Raw genomic sequence first — 26,312 nt, 5'->3', positions numbered from 1 at the left:
TATATTTTCATGAATATAAAAATACAATTAAAAAATTCTTTTGGTGGAAGACATGTTCAGAATTTCTTTTCCATTAAGGAGTTGTTTCTGGTGATACAGGATGATTTGGTAAAGCAGTTAACAATACATTTTCCAAAGACACCAGAGGATCTGTATAGTACTGTAAAGCAGGACTGAATCCTTTCTGCTGTAAATACTCAACTCGGCCTTGGTCAATCAGCAATTTACAAAGATGTCCGATTTTCTTCTTTTCTTCAACAGTAAGGAACCTAAATCAAATAAAAACAAGATATTGTTAAAATTTGTAAAAGTTTATAAAAAATTATTTTAGTCACTTCTATTTGTTGATAAGTTCCTAAGTAACCTGCAGTATACTATGTGCTATGTCCCATGCTTCCAAGATACATTTTTATTTATGCCACAATAAAAGTGTATTTTAATGTATTCTAAAATTGGACGGTAAAATGAATTTTCATGAATAGACTCTCAGTAACATTTATCTAAAAAAAAAGTACAGCAATAACAAAACATTCCTGCCCTGGTGTCGTGCATTTCAATGTAGTCACTTACCCAGGTACACTCTCAGCACTGTCGTCTGTGATTCTGCATCCACCGTCATCATGCTCTTCACTGGCATCGCTGTGCTTATCTTTTCTCTTTGTGGTAAGATTGGAAGCTTCCAAAGATGTTTTTCGCATTCCACAAGTTGCCCAACTACTCATTCGCTGGAAGTAGTGGAATTCCACTGCTCCAAGGCCTAGAGCCCTGAAATACTCTTTGCCCACATAATGTCTCCAATCACACCTGTGGTGACAACAGAGTGCAATAACAATGCCAGCCACAGGGGTCCACTTCTCTGGGACATTTTTTTCATTTCCTTCCTTGGCCAAAGTGTTAATTTCTTTTTCTGTTTTATCATTCTTTATGCGTTTGGCTAAAGGTTCTTCATTCCTTTCCTCACAACTGGCAGCATAGGTTTCAACCAAACATCGTAATGCAAGATCTGCAAACACAATTATGTGGCCCCCCCAAACCACATCATCTTTAAAAAGAAGTATTTTTTACATTTATTCAGCAGTATGGTTTCTAAAATCCCAAAAACAAACACCTGCTTAGCTTTATACTTGTAATAATTCTTCCACGAATTATCAATTTTGTTCATATTTGCTGTTTTCTCATTAGCATCTCATCTTCTCTAATGATTTATTCTACTTCCCCCAAAAACTCGCTGAAGCTTAAGATCTACACCTGTAAAAACTTCTAGTCCAACTATTGAAATTGGCTCTTATTTCTCCTACTCTAGCTGAGGAGAGAACTTGTATAGGAAAAAAATCTTTGATCTACACTTATATTCCAGGGAAGTTTTGAGCTTTAGAAACCCAAAGAAAGAATAGAGGGGAAAGGCATCTGCTAAGTATCTGCTTAGATTGATTTACGTGGCAGTCCTGAAACATAGCTGTTCATAGCAAATCCTGATGAGCTGAAGAGTTGATAAAAGAGAGTCATTTTGTGGAAAGTAGGCCTCACTGAGCAGCCTTACAGTATTTATGCATTCATTCAACAATCAGTTACTGATGCCTTTCATGTCCAAGCTTTGCAAATGTAATGATGATTAAACACATAAACTTTGAGGTGGTCCATATTAAAATGAAAAATTTAGGGATGCCTGGGTGACTCAGTGGTTGAGCGTCTGCCTTAAGCTCAGGTTGTGATCCCGGAGTCCCGGGATTGAGTCCCACAATCGGGCTCCTTGCACAGAGCCTGCTTCTCCCTCTGCCTGTGTCTCTGCCTCTCTGTGTCTCTCATGAATAAATAAATAAAATCTTTAAAAAATAAAATGAAAAATTTAAATTTAAAAGCTTAATAAATAGATTTTTTTATGACTATGACTATATCCTACTGAAGACTGCTATATGAGTTGACAATACTGGGAAGACTCCAAACCTATACTATAAAACCCATACCTGTGTCTGATTAGATTGGCATGCTGTGTCTATTCAATCAAAAACATGTATTTTAAAACGTTATTACCCTAAGATGTAACCAGTGACTATTAAATTATTTTATATTTCACTAATAAATTTAATTCAATATATGAGTCTAAGTCAATGAACAGTGGGAGAAAGAGATAGCTTTCTTTTTTATTTAATAAACTATTATTTTCTGACAAAATATATTGTCAGTTTTATTTATATTGGACTTAACTACATGATTTTCAAAAATATGAATAACCTGAAAAATTATTTAAAAAATGAAGTTATTTTATAATCAGAAGGTATTTAATCTATTTCAACCTTTCCTTCACCAAGAACTTAAAGGACAAAGCCATCTACCAAAGAAAGGGATCAAGAAACATAACAAATGGGTGGACAAGATTATTCATTCACTCAAATGCTTAGTGTTTCTATTATAAAGCCAACCATCATGTTAGTACACTCCCCGTGCTCAAAAAATTCACAGCATAGTGGGAGAATTATATATATAAACAAATAATTAAAATACCATAAGGTAGAGATATGCAGACAGAATTATGATAAACACTAATGAAGTTAGAACTTGACACAATATAGTACATGGGAAAAGTACACAGGGTTTCAATTTGCTGGGCAGCTAAGCTGTAGGCAGGAAGTGGCAAAGGCTGGAAGGCAGTGGCCAGATTGACAGCAGGTCTTCCTGTTAAAAACCTTGGGGGAAAATCTTTAAAAAAAAAAAGGGATCCCTGGGTGGCTCAGCGGTTTAGCGCCTGCCTTTGGCGCAGGGCATGATCCTGGAATCATAGGATCAAGTCCCACATCGGGCTCCCTTCATGGAGCCTGCTTCTATCTCTGCCTGTGTCTCTGCCTCTCTCTCTCTCTGTGTCTCTCATGAATAAATGAATAAAATCTTAAAAAAAAAAAAAGGGCCTTGGACTTTCTGCTGTATTAGGAGCTACCGAAGAGTTTTAAGGGGAAAGATATATTATGTGTGTAACCAAGAGGTCTAAATATTAGTAATTAAATAGGTTGTGGAAGGAGACCATCAGACAAAGAGAAAGAATGGCACAGATGTAGGGGAAGAACTGGGAAAAAAGAATGTTATCATAGGAAAGGAAACAGAATTTCAAGAAGGGCAAGCAATTGGACTGCCTGGTTGGCTCAGCCAGAGAGCATGCAACTCTGGATCTCGGAGTCGAGAGTTCCAGCCCCACGTGGGGTGTAGAGATGACTTAAATTAAAAACAAAAACAAAAACAAACTTAAAAAGAATGGCGGCAATCACAGGAAATAAACTGAGGGCTGCAGGGGGTGGGGGTGGGTGGAGGGACAGTGTAACTGGGTGATGAACATTGAGGAGGACACGTGATGTAGTGAGACCTGGGTAGTATATAAGACTGACGAATCACTGACCTCTACCTCTGATAATAATACATTATATGTTAATTAACTGAAATAAAGTTTTTCAAAAAGAAAACAAATTAACAAAGAAGGGCAAGCAAGTGCAGTAGAGATTTTTCAGTAAGATAACAACAGAGTGATGAAGGGAGAAATCAGTGAATCAAGAGAGGAAAAGTATGTGGAACAATAAAAAATGGCCAATATAGATTATACTTCTGAGAAACTTGGGTCAGATGGGTAAGAGTAAATGAGTATGCTTTTTTCTCTCCCCAGGACAGAATTGGCTTACATCAGAAGGTTTTTATGAGGGTTAAATGAGATAAGGTACATGAAAGTCATCTTAAAAACTATGAAGGACAACACAGATGTATAATACTCAAAGCCATTTCCAGCTTATTTGAATAATGTCTTATGGAGGCTCCAAGTTCCCCCTACGGGAGATGATGAAACCAGTAGGAGCCAGGAAGAAGATATAACAATAGCTAACTTTTCCTAAGCACTCATATGCACCAGACACTTCCATGTAACCAGATAAATTATATAATACCTGTTTTACAGAGGAGATAACCAAAATTCAGAAAGGCTAAATAATTTGCCAAGGTTACACAGCACAGCTGAATTCTAGATTATCCAAATGCAAAGCCTATGCTCTTTCTACCTTACCATGCTACACCTAACAGATGGATGCGCTAAGATAAGACATCTTAGATTTTTTATCTAATATTTCTTTTTCCATTTTCCCCAGAGTCCTGGTACATAATCATCTTCTAGCAGGAGAGGTTTCAGAGTCCTTTCCAAGCAACTCCTTAAAAAAATCAGTAGCTTCTGGGGTAGAATCATACAGTTTCCACAAATGATTTGTTTACTTTTTGGTTGGAATATAACCCAAAAAGCTTTAAGTCTCATATGACTCAGTCTTTACCTATGAAACTCTTAATTCATCCTGCAAAATGGCCAAAATAAGAAAACTCTATCTGATGTAACACAAGGCCAATGCTACTAGGAAGATCAATCAGCTGTAAGCATATGTGGTATAAACTACTCAAGAGACTATTTCAATGATTGGGACCATGTTAAGTTACAACTTGATGTGTTCATCTACACATTATTAGTATGTTAACGTACCTGTTGCCACACCACACAAATGCTTTCCAATTCCTACCACAGGCAGTTTTTCTTTGCTTAGCAAAGGAATCTTGTCTGAAATATAAGAAAATAAAAACGAATTAGCTCTCTTGTGAGATAAGGAAGGCATTAACATGGCCTCTCCAAAGACAGAACTAATTTAAATCTTTGAATTTAAGGGCTGAAAGAAACTCAAACAAAAACTTTTCACTTTATAGCTGAGGAATAAGACTCACAGATATAGTGACCTGATAGGTAACACAGAGAGCTGCTGACCAGCCAGAATTAAAATTAAAGTTTCTTTCTTGTTTCCCTTTTTTTCCCCTCTTGCCCCTGGTGGGGCTTCTCCTCCAGAGTTAGTTTCCTGATTCTTAGGCCAATGTCATTTCTCTCTACTGACTCAGGTCTTTCCCCTGTATAAGCCTTATTTTGCTAAATATTATTAACTAATTGATAAAAGAACTCAAAGCTTTCCCTGCTAGAAGATTTATTTTGAACAAATAATACATACAATAAACATGTAATATATAAAACACTTTATTCAGTATTATAATCAAACTATAGTTTTTTTTTTTTTTTAATATATCTTGATGTTGGGGATCCCTGGGTGGCTCAGCGGTTTCGCGCCTGCCTTTGGCCCAGGGCGTGGTCCTGGAGTCCCAGGATCGAGTCCCGCGTCGGGCTCCCTGCATGGAGCCTGCTTCTCCCTCTGTCTGTGTCTCTGCCTCTCTCTCTCTCTCTCTCATAAATAAATAAAAATAAATCTTTTAAAAATATATATATCTTGATGTTCAAAAATAAGATATCTTTGCTTTTTACATTGTTTTGAAAAAAAGAAAATATTCATAACAGTCCTGAAAAAAGTAAAAAAAAAAAAAAAGGTCCACAAGGTAATGAAGTAAGATATACTATATCACAGTTTTAGCCTCCATTTCCCCTTCCTATTTATTTCCCTTTTTGTAAGATTCTGAAAAGTATGCTTCCTCTAAAAATTCAGCTACAGCATCAAGCACAGTGAACAGTCCAATGGAAGTACTTAGTAAATATTTTTACTTTTCTGTTACTTGCTTTCAAATGTTATTATATTACTTGCCAGGAGAAAATGGTACCAAGTGGAACAGTTTGCTTGTATCAGGGAATATAGAAGTTTAAATTAAGTTAGTTCAAGAAACTTACCATCAGTTAGAGTGAAGGGAAAGGAATTCTAAGAAAAACCTTCTCCTTTATGCTTGAAAATTATCTCATTTCCTCTGTCTCCTATTTCTTTGGGCTTGGAAAATAGAACAGAGGAACCTCTGTCAAATGATGGTAGATTAAATGCAAATAGGAGTTTACTCTCTCCTAAAACTCCACCACAATGTGGATAAAAGGATTTTTTTTTTTTAAAGACTATATTTATTCTTCTGAGAGAGAGAGAGAGAGAGAGAGACAGGCAAAGGCAGAGGCAGAGAAAGAAGCAGGCTCCATGCAGGGAGCCCCATGTGGGACATGATCCCAGGTCTCCAGGATCACGCCCTGGGCCAAAGGCAGTGCTAAACCGCTGAGCCACCCGGGCTGCTCAGATTTTTTAAAAGATATAAACTCACAAGATCTGAAAGAGGACAAAAGGAGACAAAAATGGGAAAGCCTGTGACTCAACCAAATTCATTCTACAGATCTTCCAAAGGCTCAAGAATTGGGGGCATTAGGTACTTTTGGAGTACAGCTGAGTAGCTATAATGCAGAGTGTTGGTGGAAAGCCTGTTTAAGTAGTCAGATCCCCACCTCACAGCTCCTTGGTGACTACCTCTTTCCTACATGATGGAAGACTGTAGACTAATTCTCTGGATCAAGTAGAACAGGAATTCAGTGGATTTAGGGACAAGAGGAAGTTGAAAGGTAAAGTATGATAAAACAGCAGGAATCAGTGAGCATGCCTACTAATTTCCCTATCTCTCGTTCCCCCACTGGGTCCCGAGATGTTGGTCATCAGACTTTTACCCTCTAGGTAGGCGATCAGAGAAGAGTCTTCTCTGCAGAATCTGACCAGCCCAAGAGGAAAGATGACCTCTTAGGCAAATCACACCTGTGATCACTCCACCTGAGGACCCAGAGCTCTGAGTCCCTCAATCCTAAGAATACACTATCAAGGAGCATCAGATTTTGGAGGACAGCTTCTAAGTTACGAAACCAAAACAAGTGGAAAAGAACGAATTGGTGAAAACAGATTACAAAGGGAGAATAATTCTAAAACACCATTATTAATATCCTCTGAAAGAAATTATAATTATAAAAAAGATCAAAATATAATAATAAAGATAAATTCAGACAAAAAATCCTAGAAATTAAAACTATGATATAAAAAATTAAGTTGGGAAAATTTTAGGAAGTATAGAAAAAAGACCAAAAGACATAACACAGAGAAGTTTTCTTCAGAGAAGTAGAAAACCATCCCAATAAGTCTAATAACTACATCATAAGAATTCTTCCTTAAAGGAAGAAAAGAGAAAGTGGAGCAGAGTAAATTATGAAAGAAAGAATCCAAGGAAATTATCCAGAAAGCTGAGAATACTAGAATCTCTAAATCAAGATTTCTCATCCTTGGCATTATTGACTTTGGCCCCAATAATTTTGTTGTGGGGAGCTATACCATACCATATGAGATATTTAGCAGGCCTCTGGTCTAGTAGGCAGGCTCTCTGGACTGTATCCATATCATGGACTGCAACCATAGCATGCCCACTGCTATGACAATCAAAAATGTCTCAGACATTGCCAATGTGCCCTGGGGGACAAAGTCCCACCAGTGAGAACCACTGCTATAAATGAACGAGGCACAATGGATAAAAATATAACCATAGGAAGGCCTATCACTGTGAAAATTTAAAACACGAAAGACAAAGAAGAATTTCAAGAAAAAAGCAGATCAAGTACAAGGGACCAAGAAATTTCAAGAAAAGGGATGCCTGGGTGGCTCAGTGGTTGAGCATCTGCCTTCTGCTCAGGGTGTGATCCTGGAGTCCCAGGATCAAGTCCCACATTGGGCTCCCTGCATGGAGCTTGCTTCTCCCTCTGCCTATGTCTCTTCCTTTTCTCTCTCTGTATCTCTCATGAATCAATAAAATCTCTTTAAAAAAAAAAATTTCAAGAAAAAAGCAGTTCAAGTACAAGGGAGCAAGATTCAGAACAGCACTGAACTTTTAAATAATACTAGTGGAACAGAACTTTCAAAATTCTAAAGGAAAATGATTTTTTTAAAGAGATTTTATTTATTCATGAGAGACACACAGAAAGAGGCAGAGACATAGGCAAAGGGAGAAGCAGGCTCCCTGTAGGGAGCCCGATGCAGGACTTGATCCCAGGACCCTAGGATCACAACCTGAGCCAAAGGCAGGCTGCTCAACCACTGAGCCACCCAGGTGCCCCAGATAATGATTTTCAATCTGAAAATACAAATACCCAGCCAAGTCAAGTCTAAAATAAAAGATGTTTTCTAACAATGCGAGGCCTCAAATTTTTCTCTATTGCATTGTTTCTCAAAAGCTATAGGACTAGGTGCTCTACCCAAAGAGTGAATCAATAGATGTGGGAAAAGATGTGGAAAAAGAAATTCCTACCCAGGAGAGTGAAGGAAATCCCCAGGATGAGAATGAAAAAAGTTTTAATGTTGATCATTGTGCCCCAGGAATGGAGGGCATCCAGTCTGGACTGGACCATGTCTGAAGCATACAGGGGAGAATTTTTAGCAAGATGGAAACTAATAAAATAGTTGATGAATGTATTGCAACGAATACATTTTTAAAAGACAAAGTAAATAAAATTATAAATTTTTAATTTAGCAAACAAAAAAATTAAAGAGGAGAAAGTAATTTACTACATGGTCCAGTGGTAAAAAAAATGATGATTTAATCATTTCGTACATATTAGAAAGATGAGGATTGGAAAGTGTTTGCACTTGAAGCGGGGGAAAGGTACAAAATCTTTATCTTCCATTGGGAGAAACTGATAGATAATGCTTTAAGAAAAAAAGGGGGGGGCAACAAAACCAAAAGCCTATCGTTAGAGATTTCATTTATTTATTTATTTATTTTTAAGAAGATTTTATTTATTTATTCATAGACACAGAGAGAGAGAGGCAGAGACACAGACAGAGAGGGAGGCAGGCTCCATGCAGGGAACCCAATGTGGGACTCCATCTCGGGTCTCCAGGATCACACCTCAGGCTGCAGGCGGCGCCAAACCGCTGCACCACGGGGGCTGCCCAGAGATTTCATTTAAATATAAAAATCCACTTGTAACGGGTAAATGAAGTTGGCTCCAAAGAGAGAGCCATGGCTAGGAGGAAGTGGCTGCTGCTGTTTTTACACCAACTTGAGAACTTGTAGAATTGCTTCAGTCTTAACCACACATATATAACTTTAATAAAAGCCCAAAAAAGAAAAAGAAGGGGCAGGGATGTCCGTAGTGAACTCATTCAATAGATGCTTCCTATTCTTTCTCTTCCCCTAAAATGATGAATAGTCAATTCCAACCCTGCTACCCACAAAGTCCTTTAAATAAATGTCACTTTCTCCTTGCTTCAAAACTACTTTTAATCACTCTCAGTATGTCATTAAATAAGTCTTTTATTTTAAATATTAAGAAAAAACTGAAGTATGGAAGTCAGGAGATTATAATTCACATTTTCACTGGTGGCTATATTTTTACATAGGTCACTATTTAGCAGGAGAGAGTTTTCAAATTAATGCTAACTTTAAAAGGGCAGTATTGAACTAGATTATAGATATTTGCTTCATTATTAATCTTTCTCTCTTATTTTGGTTTAAAACTACGGAATAGGGGCACATGGTGGGCACAGATGAGTGATCTAGAAACTATTTAATAAATATGGTATGCTACCTTCCAGTATAAAAAGAATTCAATACATAGCATAAAAACTTGTCTAGGAAAAAAAAAAGAAAAACAAACAAACAAACAAAAAACTTGTCTAGGATTTTCAATGTCAGAAAAGAAATACATTCAGTTAAATAATTTTAAATACAGTGATTTATACAGAAATCTTGGGTTGCTCCACAAAGCTGTATTAGTGAGTGGATGGAAGAGGTCACTAGGATATGTTTGTATTAATATGAAAAACTATAAAGACTATAAAAAGGTACAGAAAAGGCACAAAAAGTATGACTGAAGCAGGGGTGAGTGTGTGAACTGTGACTTCCACAGAGGTGAATTTGTTTGGTACAATTTAAAATTCTAGCAAGTATCTTTTACCAACAGCGGGACAAAGAATAATCTCATTTCTTTGATAGTTTAGGTTAAGTAATGTTAATTATAGGCAGAAGGCACTAGCCTTTTTTAGGGGGCAGAGGGAGAGAGAATCTTAAGAGGCTCCACACCTAGTACAGAGCCTGAAGCAGGGCTTGATCTCATGACCTTGAGATCAGGACCTGAGCCCAAATCAAGAGTTGGACGCTTAACCAACTGAGCCACCCACGTGCCCCTGAACAGACTCATAATTAAAAAGATCAAAGAGGGGTGCCTGGGTGGCTAAGTCAGTTGGGTATCTGCCTTTGACTTGGGTCATAAATCCAGGTCCTAAGATTGAGCCCTGTATTGGGAATCCTTGCTTAGCAGGGAGTCTGCTTCTCCTTCTGCCCATCCCCACAGATGCTTGTGCATTCTCTCTCAAATATATAAATAAAATCTTAAAAAAAATAAAATAAAAAGGACAAAAATAATGTAGGGACATATTATCAAAACTTTTATTAAACTCTTTCCTAATATGATACTTCATTTCTAATGATACTGAAATCTCATTTTAAAAAGTTCCAGACCTAATTCAATTTACATTTATCCAAACGTTAGATATAACACTCTATATTACAATGCATTAATTTTAGTTTGTTTTCCCTGAAGCACTGTTCTGCATGACTGGATTTCTAAGCAACCCTCAGAATTTGAAACTTCTATGATTTATGGAAGGGTAACCGAAAGTTATGCAACTTACTCAAACACAAGTGTTGAATATCAATTTGAAGTCTCTCAAACACTGAATTTTTCTTTCTGTGTTTGCCATCTACCTGTAGAAACAGAACATAGTCATAACAACAGCTTTTTATGTTTAAAAAAAGCTTTATGAAAATAAACAGATTTCTCTTTGTTTTCAAAATTCAGAGGAAATAATTTCCCATCTTATTTTTAATATTTAAAAAACAGAATCACTAATTAAAAAACTTTAAGATTGTATATTCTTTGATGAAAACTCTAAAATAACAATATCATATATTTTTTAAAAGCTTAAAATTTTATAAATTATTATGTACAATTATTTCCTCTAACTCTAAAACGACCCTATTCACTGATGAAGGAACTAAGCTTCACAGATGTTAAGTGACTACCCTAAGATTATTTGCAAGCTCCTTTGCCTTAGCCCCTAATACACTATTTTAGGCTTATTCTTCTTACTCTCTCTAAAAGATCACAACCACCATTCTGATCTATGTCCATGTGTCTATGACTTAAAAATCAACACTGTGGCCCAGATTTTTTTGATGAACACCAGACACATATCTCTAGTTGTGAACTAGAAAGCTCTACTTCAACTGTAAACTCCTTCAAAACTGAACCCATCATTTCTCCTCACAAACCTATTCTTTCTCTTCTTCCTTCTATATTCCCTAGCTCAGATAAAATGCACCACCAGTCATTTAAAGCCATCAAGTGTCACCTGAAATAACTCCTCTGTCATTCTTAATGACTAATAAATAAAATCACCAAATCTCCTTCTTCTAAAATCTTAGCATTTCTCATACTCTTTCCCTCTTCTCCATGCCTCTGCAATAGTCTTAGCTCTGGCCCATTTCTTACTTGGATTACTGGATAATAATTATCTTGTTATTAATCCCTCTACTTCAAGTCTCAGACTCTTTTGATACAGCTTTAATGGTATTACTAGGATGAACTTTTTAAAATTTATTTTTATTTTTTAAAGATTTTATTTATTTATTCATGAGAGACACAGAGAGAAAGAGAGGCAGAGATATAGGCAGAGGGAGAAGCAGGCTCCATGCAGGAAGCCCGACACGGAACTCGATCCCAGGTCTCCAGGATCACACCCTGGACTGAAAGCGGCACTAAACCACTAGCCACCTGGGCTGCCCTAGGATGAACTTTTAAAAAGCCTTTTTATTTTCTTCACCAACTCTCACATATTCTTTTAATCTCCCCTCAGCTGTCACTTTTTCCAAGAAACCTTCCCCTGATCCACACTACACTAAGTCTGTGATCTATCTTCATGCTTCTATGGCTTCTGGTACTTACTATCATAAGAGACTTAGCATACTGAGCCAAAATACTCCTAAGTCTGCTCCACTAGATGTAAGATTTTCAAAGACAAGAACTAAATCTTGTTCCACTGTATATCCAGCATGTAGCAGGATAAAGTTGAACTCCTTCCTTTGGCATAAAATAGGATTCCTTCCAGAGTTTAGCCATCCTGTCCCATTTCATCACCACTGAACCCTACTTGGAACTATGCATTCTCATCACACAGAAGTGTTTCCATGTTTCCCTATTGTTTCAGGTATTTGGTTCCACTGTTCCTGCTTCCTAGAATGCTTCCCAAACCCTTTCACAAGGAAACATTAATTCTCCTTTCAAGATAGACCCAGGCATCACCTTTTCTATGTAGCCATTTGCATCCCTTCCCTACATTAAAACATGCCACTCCCTCTTTTGAAACTACACTGTACTCTGGTGCAGATTACTTTTATATAATCATTAATTTGTGTCTCTCCTTTCTAAATATAATAGAGCACAGAGACCTTGTCTTGATTTTATCTATTCAATGTCTGTCATGGTGCCTAATGGTATGCTCAATAAATATATACCGAATGAAGCTAGCAAGGGGCACAGGTAGGTTAGAACCCAAGACTTAACTCCTAGCTTGAGTTTGGCTCTTTCCACATATTTTCTTGTCTCTGCAAATAATTTTAAGAATTCCGCTCACTGGACTATCAAAATTTATTTTATTTTATTTTATTTTTAAATTTTTAATTTTTATTTATTTATGATAGTCACAGAGAGAGAGAGAGGCAGAGACACAGGCAGAGGGAGAAGCAGGCTCCATGCACTGGGAGCCCGATGTGGGATTCGATCCCGGGTCTCCAGGATCACGCCCTGGGCCAAAGGCAGGCGCCAAACCGCTGCGCCACCCAGAGATCCCTGGACTATCAAAATTTAGATTGAAAAATTTACCTTCAGTTTAAGTCATCAATATAATTAGAATAAAAAGCTGTATCAAATCAACACAAAAATTAATTTTCTGAATATCATGGTTTTCTTTTTTTAATAAGAAAAGTGCAAACAAAGTTTGGTTACTAACATACTGCCAAGAATTCACGTACCTTGAATCTCGTGGTCACCTTTTCTACTAGGATGAAGTGAACTTTTTCAGCATCTTTTAAGGCAATATCAACCCAATGAGATAATTTTCCCTTTCCTGCTCCAAACTCAACAAAGCATCTTCTTGGACCAAGTAACTTTAATTTTTCAATGTTACCTAAAATAGAAGCCTGCAAACTTCACAAGATTATTTTATAAACTAGAGTAAACACATTTGGCTTGAATGGGAAAACAGCAAGGTAATTTCTATAAGGCAGCATGTGCACATAGATAATTTTTGTTTGGCTTTAAATTTCTTCCCTTGTTTTGAAATTTTTAACACACAGTACTCAGAACCATATCCATGCCAAAAATTTTTAATATATGTTAACATATATTTTTTTGAAATGGAAAGATTCTGTTCCCTGAAAGATAAACTAAATAAAACCTCATTAACTATATTTAGAAAGAATGTTAGCTTTTGACAAATGAACAAAAGGCCAATTTTAGTATAGTGACTATGACCTAAACATACCTGCTGTTTCAGGTGTTTGGTTGCAGAATCACCATTTTTAGGGTCATTAAGGGCATCATGCAATGCTGGATGGGACATAATTTGATCTTTAAGTGTAGAGTTCAAACCTGTGCCAAATATAAGCACAATAGCTTAAGCAACCAAACATGAAACTGTAGGGCTCTGAACAACGGTAGTAACATCTTGTAAGCCACACTGGTATCAACTCACGTGGCACCTAATTATTCTAAAAATTTTAACTTGCAACTGTAGGCAGACTTACCTTCACTTGCTTTCCGCAATTTCTTAATTAAGCTTTCCAACTGCTCTTCAGAAAGAGAAGAAATCGGAACCTATATACAAAAATGGGGCATGAGTGGTCTGGAAACTAACCATCACTAATATAGATTCTATAGGAAAATCCATTCTAAATTCAAAGCAATTAGTTTATTTTTATTTTATTTTATTTTTTGCAATTAGTTTATTTTAAACAATTATTACAACAGCTTATTCATAGAGATAGCTCACAGATATCTTTTAAAATTAAATTAAATATTAAGTCCAGTACTTACTAATTGTTCAGGTATTTCTGTTTCATCGTTTAAGCCCGCATTAATATCTTGAATAAAGAAGTCCTTAACAAAAACAAAACCACAACAATACTGTTATTAATGTGAAGAGGTCAGAAAATTAAGGTGAAAAACTGATCGTTCTCTTCTTTCTATACTCTCTACCTGCCATCCTCCCTATCTCTCATTTATGAATTTAAATAATTACACATGGCTAGTGGTTACTATACTGGACCATGTAGATATAGAAGAATGAAAATAATAAAATAATACTATTTCTACAATCCTGTTCTAAAAGTAAAAACTACTGTTGGAACTTTATGCATAGTGATGGACTTTTATTACACAGAAGGGTAACATGCTGTGTGTGTTGCTACCTTTACTTATATGGACAATAAGGAAACTGGTGATTAAGTGAAAGAGGTGAAGATAGCAAGTATTACAATGTTCTGTTGGATGACTGGCAAAACTGTAATAGAAAATTAGCTATAACTATTATAATTTGATGTACTCTTAGTTTATTTTATAGATTTTATTTATTTATTCATGAGAGACACAGAGAGAGAGGCAGAGACACAGGCAGAGGGAGAAGCAAGTTCCATCAGGGAGCCTGATGTGGGATTTGATCCACAATCCCAGGATCACGTCCTGAGCCAAAGGCAGACACTCAACTGCTGAGCCACCCAGGCGTCCCTTATGTACTCTTAGTTTTAAAATGGTTGCCAAGAGTGCTCTAGGTAAGTTCTATTGTGGACTAGATTTTTAAATGTGAAAACTATTTATACTGGAGAAACATCTCACCAATTTACTTTCATTTTGTGTACTTTCTTTAAAGATTTATTTATTTTAGAGAGAGAGAAGGAGAGAGGGGAGGGAAAAGCAGAGGGAGAGAATCTTCAAGCATACTCCCCACTGTGATGGAACCAGACTTCGGGTTTGATCTCATACCCATGAAATCATGACCTGAGCCAAAACCAAGAGTCAGATGCTGAACTGAGCCACCCAGAATACAGAATTTTTTTAAAAAACGATGAAGAGTTTTACAAAATAAAGCAGAATAGTGATGAAACTTTGCCTGGGTTCCAAGTTTCACATTATATGTAGGGCACTAGATAAATACCATTCTGCATTTTTTCCTGCATCCTATCATCCCATTGTTTTCCTCCCTTTCCTTTCCACCGTGTCCTGACATGCAATAGTGTCTGTGTGGGGGTATTCCATTTTTAATAAATTTACCTCTTCTCTCAGCCTTTTCCCAGAACATGTATTCCACCTGTTTGCCTGAACTAAAACCTAGCACTTAGGTAAGGAAGATCATCTCCGTGCATACTTGAAAGTAAGGGCAATATTCTTTCTTTTCACTAAGGGTCTATCTGGGGTGGTCATCTTTTTTCTTCTACAGATCTTCATGTAAAAATATTTCCTTTTAAGCTTATGCCATCTGATCTAAGCTGGTTCTCAACTAGAAGGTATTTGGAAATGGACAGGGATATTTTATTGTCAAAATGACTGAGAGGTGCTATTGGGAGACAATGCTCAATTTTCTGCAAGTGTTACAAGCAAGGCACACTGACAACCTTGTTTCAGATTCTCTTCTCAAGGAAAGTTCTATACCAAACAATCTTGGAAGATAGAAATAGTGAATCTTTCTAGAGCAGATGGCAGGCCTGCTTATTGTACAGTATAATAAAGGAATGTCTACTTATGGAACAGAGATCAGGCAAGCTTCCTTATTACCCATTTTATTATTATTTTTAAAAAGATTTTATTTTAGGGAGCGTGTGTGCATGTGCATATATGTGGGGGGAGAGAGGAGGAATGAGGGGACATAATCTCAAGCAGTGTCTGTACGAGTACAGAGCCTGATGTGGGGCCTGATCTCATGACCCTAAGATCATGACCTGAGCTGATACCAAGAGTCAGACCCTTAACTGACTAAGCCACCCAGGTGCCCCTATTTCTTTTTTTTTTTTTAATTTATTTATGCATTTGAGAGAGAGAGAAAGAGCATGCACACAAGTGAGTGTGGGGACGGAGGGAGAGAATCCTCAAACAGACTCCCCTCTGAGTGTGGAGCCCAGCATGGGGCTTGATCTAACAACCCATGAGATCATGACCTGAGCTGAAACCAAGAGTCCGATGCTCCTATACTGCTCATTTTAAAAGAAATGTATTTCCTAAGCTTAGGGCTCTTCAGCTGTGACCTAAGCTATGCACAAAAATGTGCAAGATTCATATAGGCCCTGCTGATTCCATGGACCTTAGGGAACAAGGGGAACTGATGCAGGTGAGAGGCCCATGACACTGTAATGACTTCATTACAGTGAGTAATGAAGTCCTTTGTCTCTGACCTAGGAGTCTCTTCTGCCAGCATCCACAAACCTGTGGCAGGGTAACTTGTTAGCCTGAAAAAGAGATTATACTTCAGATCCTTCATATTCCTCACAAGTGCCCTTGCCATTTGCTGCTCAGAGGCCAGGAATACTAAACACAGGGATGCTCCAAAATATACAGGACAGGACTATCCCACTTGGAATGCCTAAAGCCTACTGAGGGTAGGAGCCACTCACCTTTGATTTCAGTGTCATCCTGAGTTCTGGCCTTGTCTCACACTCTATTTCCTGGCTATCTCGTCTCACCTTCTCCTCACCCTCTCTCCTTGATTCTATTCTCCAGTCATGTGCAATGCCTAGGCCTAAAGAAAGGTAGCAACTTTCTCACTTCTAGGTGCTTACATATGTTTTTTCCCCTTCTCTGGCTGATTCTCTTCCCACCCACTCCCCTTTTTTTTAGAGAGGGGAAGGAGGGACCAAGGGGGAAGAAGAGAGAGAATCTTAAGCAGCCTCTGTGCTCAGCGTGGAGCCCGACGTAGGGCTTGATCTCACCACCCTGAATCATGACCTGACCCAAAATCAAGAGTCAGACACTTAACCAACTGAGCCACTCAGGTGCTCGTGGCTCATTCTCCTTTGACCTGTACGTCTCATTTTATGACACTCCTTCAGAGAAGCCTCCCTGACTCCTTCTGCATGTCTCTCATCCCCTATTTCTCCCTCTAAAAGTGTTAGGCTCTTCTCTTTTCTTTCAAAGCACTCTGTACTGAATCAGTTTTAAACACATAATATTGTATTTTTTGTCTCTCTCACTAGACTTTAATGTTCTTATAGGCAGAGTGCTTGGTACAATGTCTGGCATAAGTGCTCAATTAGTATCTACTGAATAAACAAGTTCCTCCCCAACCCTTCTAATCTCTTACCTTGGGTAACTTAAAAATCCCAGAGTTCACCTAAGACCTGTATGTATTTGACTTCCAAACTAACCACTCTATGACTTTCAGACATACACAACCAACTCTCAGTTTTTAGTCACCAAGTTGTATTGATTCTGCTATCTAATAACTCTTGCATTTATTCCCTAGCTTTTCCATCCTCTTTCATTTTGTCTCTAATCATGTCCCACCTGGATTTCAGCAATACCCCTTAACTGGTTTAAATTCCAAGTCATCCTCCTACACTGCTCAGAAAGTTTTGTAAGAGGTAAGTAAGTATGACCATACCATTCTTGACCTTAAAATCTTTCAGGGGCTCCCCATATCTTTCAGAATAAAGTCTGAGTTCCTTAGAAGTCTCAATGTGGTTTCTCAGCTTATGCCTTTGTGCATATGGTTCTTTTCACCTATAAGGATTTTCTTCTTTCTTTGCCAAATCAAGACTTAGCTCAAGTGTTACAACCTCTGGGAAGCTTTTCTTGATCCCTTGGATATAATTTTAATTTTTATACAGGTATGTACACTTGTGTACTACTTCTTTCACTGAACTTATTAAATAAGATCCATTATTTACTAGCTGACTCATTGTTTCAAATTAACTCCTTGAAGTCTGGGACCATATTTTATTGAAATAAATTTAAGCACTAAATAAATAAATAAATAAATTTTAAATATTTATTTATTCATGAGAGAGAGAGAGAGAGAGAGGCAAAGACACAGGCAGAGGGAGAAGCAGGCTCCATGCAGGGAGCCCGACACGGGACTCGATCCTGAGTCTGCAGGATCACGCCCAGGGCTGAAGATGGTGCTAAACCACTGAGTCACCTGGGCTGCCATAAATAAATAAATAAATAAATAAATAAATAAATAAATAAATAAATAAATATTTTGAAGATTTTATTTATTTATTCATGAGAGAGAGAGAGGCAGAGACACAGGCAGAGGGAGAAGCAGGCTCCATGCAAGGAGCCCGACATGGGACTCAATCCCCCAGGTCTCCAGGATCACACCCTGGGCTGAAGGTAGTGCTAAACTGCTGAGCCACCCGGGCTGCCCTAAATAAATATTTTGAATAAGTTGTGAAATTACTCTCTAAACAACATACTTGTTGCATAAAGTTCTGTTATTTGAATTAGGATTATAAGTGATTCACAGTATGACATCCTATATATACTCAAATGCATTTACCACATTCAAGCTTTCTAAGGTAAGAGTCTTGCTAAATATTCACATTTGTAATCAACTGATAGATATAAACATAACATACTACACATTTCACCATTCAATTTTACTGATCAAACACTTACAGGTTTTGGCTTCTCTCTTGAGTTACATTTTTTCAAATGCTTTGCTAGTTGATCTTCATATACTGTGCTAAATTTAAAGAGAGAATTAATTAAAATAAGACCTATGACAATTAATTTTTCCAGCATAGAAAAACTCTTATCTGACCCATACTTACTGTTTTGGATCTAAAGGACACAGAATTCTTTTCCGAGCATTTTCTTCCTAAGAAAGAAAGATGATATATTTATTTAGACGAAAAATATCAAGTTTGTTCTTTACAGATATTAGATATAACTTCAATGTAATCATAAACTTATGTATTTCCAAAACAAGGTAAGGAAACCTTAAAAGGACATTAATAAAGCACTGGCAAAATCAGGTTATAGAGTTTAACAACAATAATCTCCAAAGTAGCTAGCTTATGTATATATGAGCAAATATTGCTTTGGACAGCAAGGGTTTATAGCTTTATTTTTTATTTATTTATTTTTTAAAAAATTTTATTTATTCATGAGAGACACACACAGAGAGAGAGAGAGAGAGGCAGAGACACAGGGAGAAGGAAAAGCAGGCCCCACACAGGGAGCCCGATGTGGGATTCGATCCCGGGACTCCAAGATCGCGCCCTGGGCCAAAGGCAGGTGCCAAACCGCTGAGCCACCCGGGGGATCCCGGTTTATAGCTTTAAATAGGTTATAGAAAAGGTCTTATACATGGAATTTTGAATCTCTGATAGCATTGACTATAATTTGCACTATTTTAGGCACCACGAAGGAAGAAAATATGCTGCCAATTTAAAATTGTGACATGTGAGGGACGCCTGGGTGGCTCAGCGGTTGAGTGCCTCCCTTCTGCCCAGGGCGTGATCCTGGAGACCCGGGATCGAGTCCCACGCCAGGCTCCTTGCATGGAGCCTGCCTCTCTCTCTGTGTGTTTCTCATGAATAAATAAATAAAATCTTTAAAAAAAAATTATAACATGTGATTGATTTTAAGGTATATTCTGGGGATGCCTGGGTGGCTTAATGGTTGGGCATCTGCCTTTAGCTCAGGTCATGATCCTGGGGTCCCAGGATGAAGTCCCACATCGGGCTTTCTGCATGGAGCCTGCTTCACCCTCTCTCTGTGTCTCTGCCTCTCTCTGTGTCTCTCATGAATAAATAAGTAAAATCTTTAAAAAATAAATAAATAAATCACAGATTCAGTAGGATGCCCAAAACTGAAAACCAAATCGTGTCACAGTGTTTCCACTTGGTGCCTTGCAATCTTTCTTCAAGGGACCAATAAGAATATTCCTTCCTTTCTAGGAATACCAATCAGCTTTTAATCCAGTCATATTCTACTACTATCACCAACTGCATTCATCTTCCAGATGTCTTGTTAAGGTCAAGTTAGGTTTTATTTAAAAATAAATTTTAAATAAAGAGACGTTATTCGTTTGAGAGAGAGAGAGAGAGAACGAGCAGGAGGTAGGGGTAGAGGGAGAAGCAGTTCCCCACTGAGCAGAGAGCCCAAAGCAGGGCTCAATCCCAGGACCCTGGGATCATGACTTGAGCTGAAGGCAGATGCTTAATGGACCGAGCCACCCAGGCAGCCCCCAAGTTAGGTTTTAGAGTGAGAACAAAACTTTCTCCTACCATAAACCTCGCTTAAAATTTATTTATTGGGGTGCCTAGGGGGCTCAGTTGGTTGTGTCTGCCTTTGGCTCAGATCCCGATCCAGGAATCCCAGAATAGAGCCCTATATTGGGTTCCCTGCTCAGTGAGGAGTGTGCTTCTCCCTCTCTCCCTGCTCCTTCTCTCGCTCTCATTCATTCTCTTTCAAAATAAGTAAATAAAATCTTAAAACAAAAACACCAAAAATTTACTTATCTATTTTATAAATCTCAGTTTTTGATCGAAGGATGTTTAATGGTCCTCCCAAAACCACTCGAAACAACCGTAGATATACTTCAAAGAGTTCTCACCATAAGTCAGAGGTCTCCCACATCCCCCAAAATATGTTTCTGTATACTTCACTCGGTAAGTATCAGTCTAATCAAAATATGAAGCAGAGTTATTGCTATGATGGACAGTAGCAGATGAAGGAGCTCTGGAGGCTGACTTGTACTGGGTATCTCCTAGGATAAACCACCTAACAGAAATACTGTAACTAATACTGGACATCCAGAAGTCATGAAGCCAGGTGTTGCCCATTTGGGTTAATCTTTCTAAAACTTAGCAAACACGGTCCTCTTCTACGAGCATTCTGCTCTTCTTGTTCTTATTCTCTCTCACATATACCCTAAAGAAATACACAGACATAAAAACACACAGTGAATTCTTGAAGGGGGGAGAGGCAGCCACACCCCCATCCGCAAATAACTTGGACTTCCCAAAATATGAGCTTTAAGACCTTTGTGACTTCTCATAGTCGACTGCTGACCTGAAGCCTTACTGATAACACAAACGGTTAATCAATGCATATTTTTTGTTGTATTTTACACTGTATTCTTACAATAAAGTAAGATAAAGAAAACGTTATTAAGAGTCTTAATAAGGAAAATACATTCACAGTACTGCACTGTGTTTATAAAAATCCACGTATAAGTGGGCTGCGCCACTCAAACACGTCAAGGGTCAACTGTATATGGACAGTAGTACAATGATCTGCGTGACTGTTTTCTCAAAACTGTACGCCTCCTGTTTTTATTTTTTTTAAGATTTTATTTCTTTATTCATGAGAGAGAGAGAGAGAGAGAGAGAGAGAGAGAGAGAGAGAGAGAGAGAGAGGCAGAGACACAGGCAGAGGGAGAAGCAGATGCCAAGCCGGGAGGCCGACGTGGGACTCGATCCCGGGTCTCCAGGGTCACGCCCTGGGCCCAAGGCGGCGCTAAACCGCCGAGCCACCCAGGGATCCCCTGTGTTTGATTTAAAGGGAGAGTCATTCTCACACGATTTTTAAATCCTGCCTTCCCCCTTTCAGCAGTCAAGTCGCTTTCAAAAGACTGTACTCTATATAAATCTTTAAAAAGTTTTTAATCACTCTGCTCATCACAAGCACACCCTTTAATCCCCAACACCTATTGCACCCACACACCCCTCTCCCAGAATTGTAGTTCTAAGTTTTTTTTTTTTTTTTTAAGTTTCTCAACCGCATTCACAAGAAGGGATGATTGACAGAGCCATCAGAGCACAGTCAGCGAAACCCTGGGACCTTTGATCACTATTCTTTCTAGACCCCCGTTCCCGTCAGGAAGGCGGAGACCCGGCGGGACGCCCGAGCGCGCAGTTTGGGGGCAGAACTAAGATCCACGTTCCCGCGAGTCGGCAGCGGAACCAACGGGTCGCTGCTGGAGCGTCGCTTCCTGCGAGAGACGCCGCGCTTCGCCGGCGCTCGTCAGCGCTCACTACCGAAAAAGTTGGAAAATCCAGGAAAGAAAAGTAGACATCTGTCAGAGGGCAGCTGCCGAACCAAGAAACTTATTTCCAAGTCTCCAGAGGGTAGAGCAATACCAGACCTCCGCGGCTCCAGCATGTTCCCCACAGAATCGTCTCCCTGCTGCCACCACCATCCTGCAGAACCGCTTTTTCTTTTCCACGTAGTAACTGCATCGACCCTCAGCCGGAAAGTCAGTCGTGCGCGGCGGGGCCGGCGCAGAAGCCGCCATAATTCAGGGGTCGTTTGGAGGAGCCAAGCATCCGATCAAGACAAGAAAAGTTGTCCGCTGCCCGCGGGTCCCCTTCCCTTAACAAATATGGCTGCCGCGGGTCCGGCCACGCAGGGTTAATACCCGGAACTGCCCCCGCAACCATCGTTTGCAAGACCGGAAGAAACGGATGGTGGCGGACGAGGTCCAAATCTCCCCCCCCCCCCTCCGCCTTCCCTCCGTTTCTGTTTCCCCGCCTCCTCAGCGGAAGCCGAGCGCCAAACTCAAATTTTAGCAGCACCCGGACTCCTTTAGGCTGGTTCCGTGGGCCGGGCCTGCTGGACTTTTCTGCTTTCTGGCAGGGGCCGCGGTCCAACATGAGCCAGGTTCTGTTCCAAGAGCCGGTCCCGCTGCAGGTGAAATGCAAAGACTGCGAGGAGAGGTGAGGTTCCGCATTACCCGGCGCCCGCGGGTGGCGGTTGGGGTCGGGCCAAGGGGGGTGGGGGGAGAAGATGGCGGCTCTGGCCAGTGGGCGCGGCGGCCCCCGACACGCGCGGAGGCCCCTCTGGAACCTACAGTGACCTCTCCCCGCAAGGTGGCGGTTGCTGAGGGCACAGGAGGGAGGGTGTGAGGAAATGGAAAGCTGGCCCGCATCAAGTTCATGAAAAAAAAAAAAAAAAAAAAGAACCCAAAACTTGGTTCTGAACTGAATCGTGGAGACTATAGTTCTACTCTGCCTTTTTGACAGAGAAAGTTGATTTTGTCCGTAGAAGTGAGATAATTTACGTGAGGGCACACCGCGAGTTCACGGCGGGGCGGGCGCTAAAACTCTGGCCTTGGCTCCCACCCAGCCCCTCTTCCGCTCTTGTTCGAATTATACTGGAAGTAGGTTTAAGCTTCGGGGAAAAAAAAATTTTTTTTTATAGCGTTGTGCCTTTTCTTTACATTAGTTACTAAAAATAAGTTACGTTTAACGGACTAAAAACACTAGAGGAAATTAGGAATTTCGTTCATTTAACAAATCCTGTGTCCTGGCAGAACCCTGCTGGGCCCGGGGCTTGCGCGGAGTTCGCGGGCCGCGCGACGACGAGTAAGGGCCCGGCTCCCAGGGAAACGCAGAGCTCCGGCTTTGACCAAGGTGCTGGTGCTGTTGGCGCTTCACGACTGGAGTGGAAGTCGGGGGGTTGCGACTTTTTTCCGTCCCGCCGCTCAGTAGCCAACTGCTCCCCGCACGTTTCCTCATTCGTAAAACCGACATAAGGTGCCTGCGCACACGGTCATGAGGGGCACGACTGAAAATGTCTGTGAGAACTAAATGGTGTGGAAATGTGACGTTGGAAATGAAGACATTGCTTCATTGAGGAACGGGAAGCTGGCATCTAGCTCAGAATTAGGTCTAACAGCAATCCGCGGGGCCAGGCCGTGAGGTGATACCCGAACTAGAAGCTGCGTGTGGAGGGAGCGGAGGGTGTTTGAATTGGTCATTTTCTTCTTCTGTCCAGTAATCCGGCTGCTGGACCTTTGAGGGGATCCCCGGGTGGCCCAGCGGTTTAGCGCCGCCTTCAGCCCAGGGCCTGATCCTGGAGACCCGGAATCGAGTCCCACGTCGGGCTCCCTGCACGGAGCCTGCTTCTCCCTCTGCCTGTGTCTCTGTGTCTCTCTCTCTGTGTCTCTCATGAATAAATAAATAAAATCTTAAAAAACAAAAATGGAGCTAATCCGAATTGATGTGCTGTAAGAGTGAAATATACATTGAGTTTTGAAGACTTACTATGAAAAAGGATATAAAATACCTCAATTTTTATATGTTGATTGTAAAGATGACACTATTTTGAATATTTTGAATATGTTGGACATAATATATATTCTGTATGTCATAAACATTGGAGATCTTTATATTTAACATTGGATATATAAGAAAATATTAAAATTTGCTGTTCCTTTTTTTACTGTAGTTTCTAGAAAAACAATTTTTTTTAAAGATTTTATTTATTCATAGAGACAGAGGGGCGGAGACACAGGCAGAGGGAGAAGCAGGCTTCATACAGGAAGCCCGTCGTGGGACTAGATCCCGGGTCTCCAGGATTACACCCCAGGCTGAAGGCAGCGCTAAACCGCTCTGCTACAGGGGCTGCCCAGTTTCTAGAAAATTTAAAATCGCATATGTCGTTCATATTTGTGGCCTCCATTGTACCTCTGTTGGACAGTACTGTTCCAGAATAATTATAGAAATATAAAGGGGGGAGCATCATTTCTGATTCCAGTATTGGAACTCCTAGCTCTTCTCCATTTTGTTATATTGTCATCACAGCATGTTAAAACATGTTATCAACCTTTTTACTCCTCTTGTTTAGAGACCTTTGATATATTTCTATCACCTCTAGCAGGGATCAGCAAACAAGCCCATGGGCCAGGTGGCCTTCCGCTTGATTTTTAAATAAAGTTTTTATTGCAACACGGTGGTTCTCATTTAAGAATTGTCTGGCTGCTTTCCTGCTATAAGGGCAGACATGGATAATTGTGACAGACCTTATGGCCTGCAAAGCCTGAAGTATTTACTGTCTGGCCCTGTACCGAAAATATGTTGGCCATTGACTCATAGAGAAAGCAATCCAGACTTTAGTTAAATAATCAAGGCTAGTTCAACTCAACGAATATTTATGAATACCTACTGTGTACCAGGAATTGTCCTACATGCTGAGATTATCTAATGTCCTCTCTCTTTATTCCCCTGCCTCCCAACAACAACAAAAACACTATTCATTCTGGGCCTCAAGGACCTCACATTTTATTTTATTTATTTATTTTAAGATTTTTATTTTTTTCTTTGACACAGAGCACACAAGCAGGGGGAGCAGCAGGCTCCTTGCTGAGCAGGGAGCCAGATGTGGGTTCAGCACCCAGGACCCTGGGATCATGACCTGAGGCAAAGACAGACGCTTAACCAGTTGAGTTACCCAGGCGCCCTGGAACTCACACTTTAATAGAAGAAACAAACATCTACTTTGGAGAGACAGCATAGCACAGGTTAAGGGTTCAGGCTCTGGAGCTAGATTATCTGGGTTTAAATCCAATAAATGTCACTTATTGACTGATTTTATACAATCTTTTTTTCTCTGTGTCTCATCATTAAATTGATGATGTTAAAATTTCCAATCTTATGGGATTATTAGGAGCACGAAATGAGCTCAGTACATACAAAGTACTGAGAACAGTGCCTGAAGCATAATAAGCATTCACTAAACATTAGTTATTATTAATGTGTGATTAATGCATGAAGTGACATCAAAAAATTAAAGTCATAAAGAAGAAGATACTTCAGTGGAAGATAACTCAGAAAACTCTGGAGGGAAGTAATGCAGAATTTTAAGCCCATGATTGACACCAACCTGCTTTTTCATTTTTGTTTTGTAAGTTCTTCTCCCCATGTACTAGTCACACAAGACTACTTATCCTTTGAATGTACCTGATACTCTTCTCAATACCAGACCTTTAATCCTGCTCTTCTCCCTGCTTCAAATGCTTTTTCTTTCATAACCTTCAAGATCTGTGTAAATCCCTTCTCTATAAGGACCTTTTCAAAGTTGCCTGAGTTGAAATTAATTGCCCTTATTCATTTATTAGATAGCATAATGTAGGTGAAAGATCTGAGTTCTAATTTGAGTTCTGTAAGGTGACTTTAAGCTTGTAACTGTGCACCTCAGGTTCTTTATAAGAACCTCTGTCTTCCTTAATTAGACACTCATTTACTTAGATTATTGTTAAATGATCTATGTAAAGCACCATGTAGGTACTCAGGAGTGTAGGTGCTCGGTGTTAGTAGCCCTTCCCTTCCTTTTCTTAAAGCATTAAATACAATCGGAAGCAAGTTGGAGTAGTTGCTTAATCTAATCTGAATTTGAGGACATGGACCATGTTTATTTCTGTTTATATCCCTAGCATCCAGCATATTACCTGGTTTAGAGTAGCTGTTATTTGTTTGAATTGAGAGGTTCAGGTCACAGCTTCTAGGAGGCAGAGGTGGGCCAGAATCCAGTTCTGCTAATGCCAAAACTTACTTATAGGGAGGGTGTTACGAGAATTAATGCATTGTTCAGAGTATGACATTTATTTTGAGAAATAGCATTTTCTATGGGTTTTTATTGATTTGTTTTATATTGTTGCCACGACAACCATTAAAATGGAGAAAAT

General features: G+C 39.4%; 2 protein-coding genes across 4 annotated transcripts in view; one reads left to right on the top strand and one right to left on the bottom strand.

Moving 5' to 3' along the window:
- Positions 1 to 56: 56 nt before the first annotated feature.
- Positions 57 to 22,241, bottom strand: TRMT13 (tRNA methyltransferase 13 homolog). Of its 2 annotated transcripts, XM_055340071.1 has the most exons (11): positions 21,993 to 22,241; positions 18,670 to 18,716; positions 18,515 to 18,581; positions 13,943 to 14,005; positions 13,654 to 13,723; positions 13,392 to 13,498; positions 12,880 to 13,047; positions 10,482 to 10,554; positions 4,499 to 4,573; positions 571 to 1,003; positions 57 to 269 (listed from the first exon to the last, which is right to left on the bottom strand). In XM_055340071.1, the coding sequence occupies exons 1-11, from the start codon at positions 22,140 to 22,142 to the stop codon at positions 74 to 76; spliced, it is 1,449 nt and encodes a 482-aa protein (XP_055196046.1). In that variant the 5' UTR covers positions 22,143 to 22,241; the 3' UTR covers positions 57 to 73. The 2 variants fall into 2 exon arrangements, with proteins under 2 accessions (XP_055196046.1, XP_055196047.1); XM_055340072.1 differs by lacking the exon at positions 57 to 269 and having other exon boundaries at positions 620 to 804.
- A 140-nt stretch (positions 22,242 to 22,381) lies between these two features.
- The window catches only part of SASS6 (SAS-6 centriolar assembly protein), a 40,281-nt gene continuing 36,350 nt past the window's right edge, over positions 22,382 to 26,312 (top strand). For both annotated transcript variants that reach the window (XM_055339778.1, XM_055339777.1), the window contains exon 1: positions 22,382 to 22,563. In XM_055339778.1, the coding sequence (XP_055195753.1) occupies positions 22,499 to 22,563 (65 nt within the window). In that variant the 5' untranslated portion in view covers positions 22,382 to 22,498. The remainder of the gene's footprint in view (positions 22,564 to 26,312) is intronic.

This window comes from Nyctereutes procyonoides, unplaced genomic scaffold, assembly GCF_905146905.1.
Source record: "Nyctereutes procyonoides isolate TBG_1078 unplaced genomic scaffold, NYPRO_anot_genome, whole genome shotgun sequence".
Classification (NCBI taxonomy): Eukaryota; Metazoa; Chordata; class Mammalia; order Carnivora; family Canidae; genus Nyctereutes; species Nyctereutes procyonoides.
Note: the sequence above shows the minus strand (reverse complement) of the source record. Positions and strands in the feature narration are given on the sequence as shown.

Excerpts from the sequence above, each read along its gene's own strand:
- TRMT13 (XM_055340071.1), bottom strand. The coding sequence starts at position 22,142 with ATGGCGGCTTCTGCGCCGGCCCCGCCGCGCACGACTGACTTTCCGGCT. Across the intron at positions 18,582-18,669 it reads TGTCCTTTAGATCCAAAACA|CACAGTATATGAAGATCAAC; the intron begins GTAAGTATGGGT and ends CTTTAAATTTAG. Across the intron at positions 10,555-12,879 it reads AGGTGACCACGAGATTCAAG|GTAGATGGCAAACACAGAAA; the intron begins GTACGTGAATTC and ends CTGTTTCTACAG.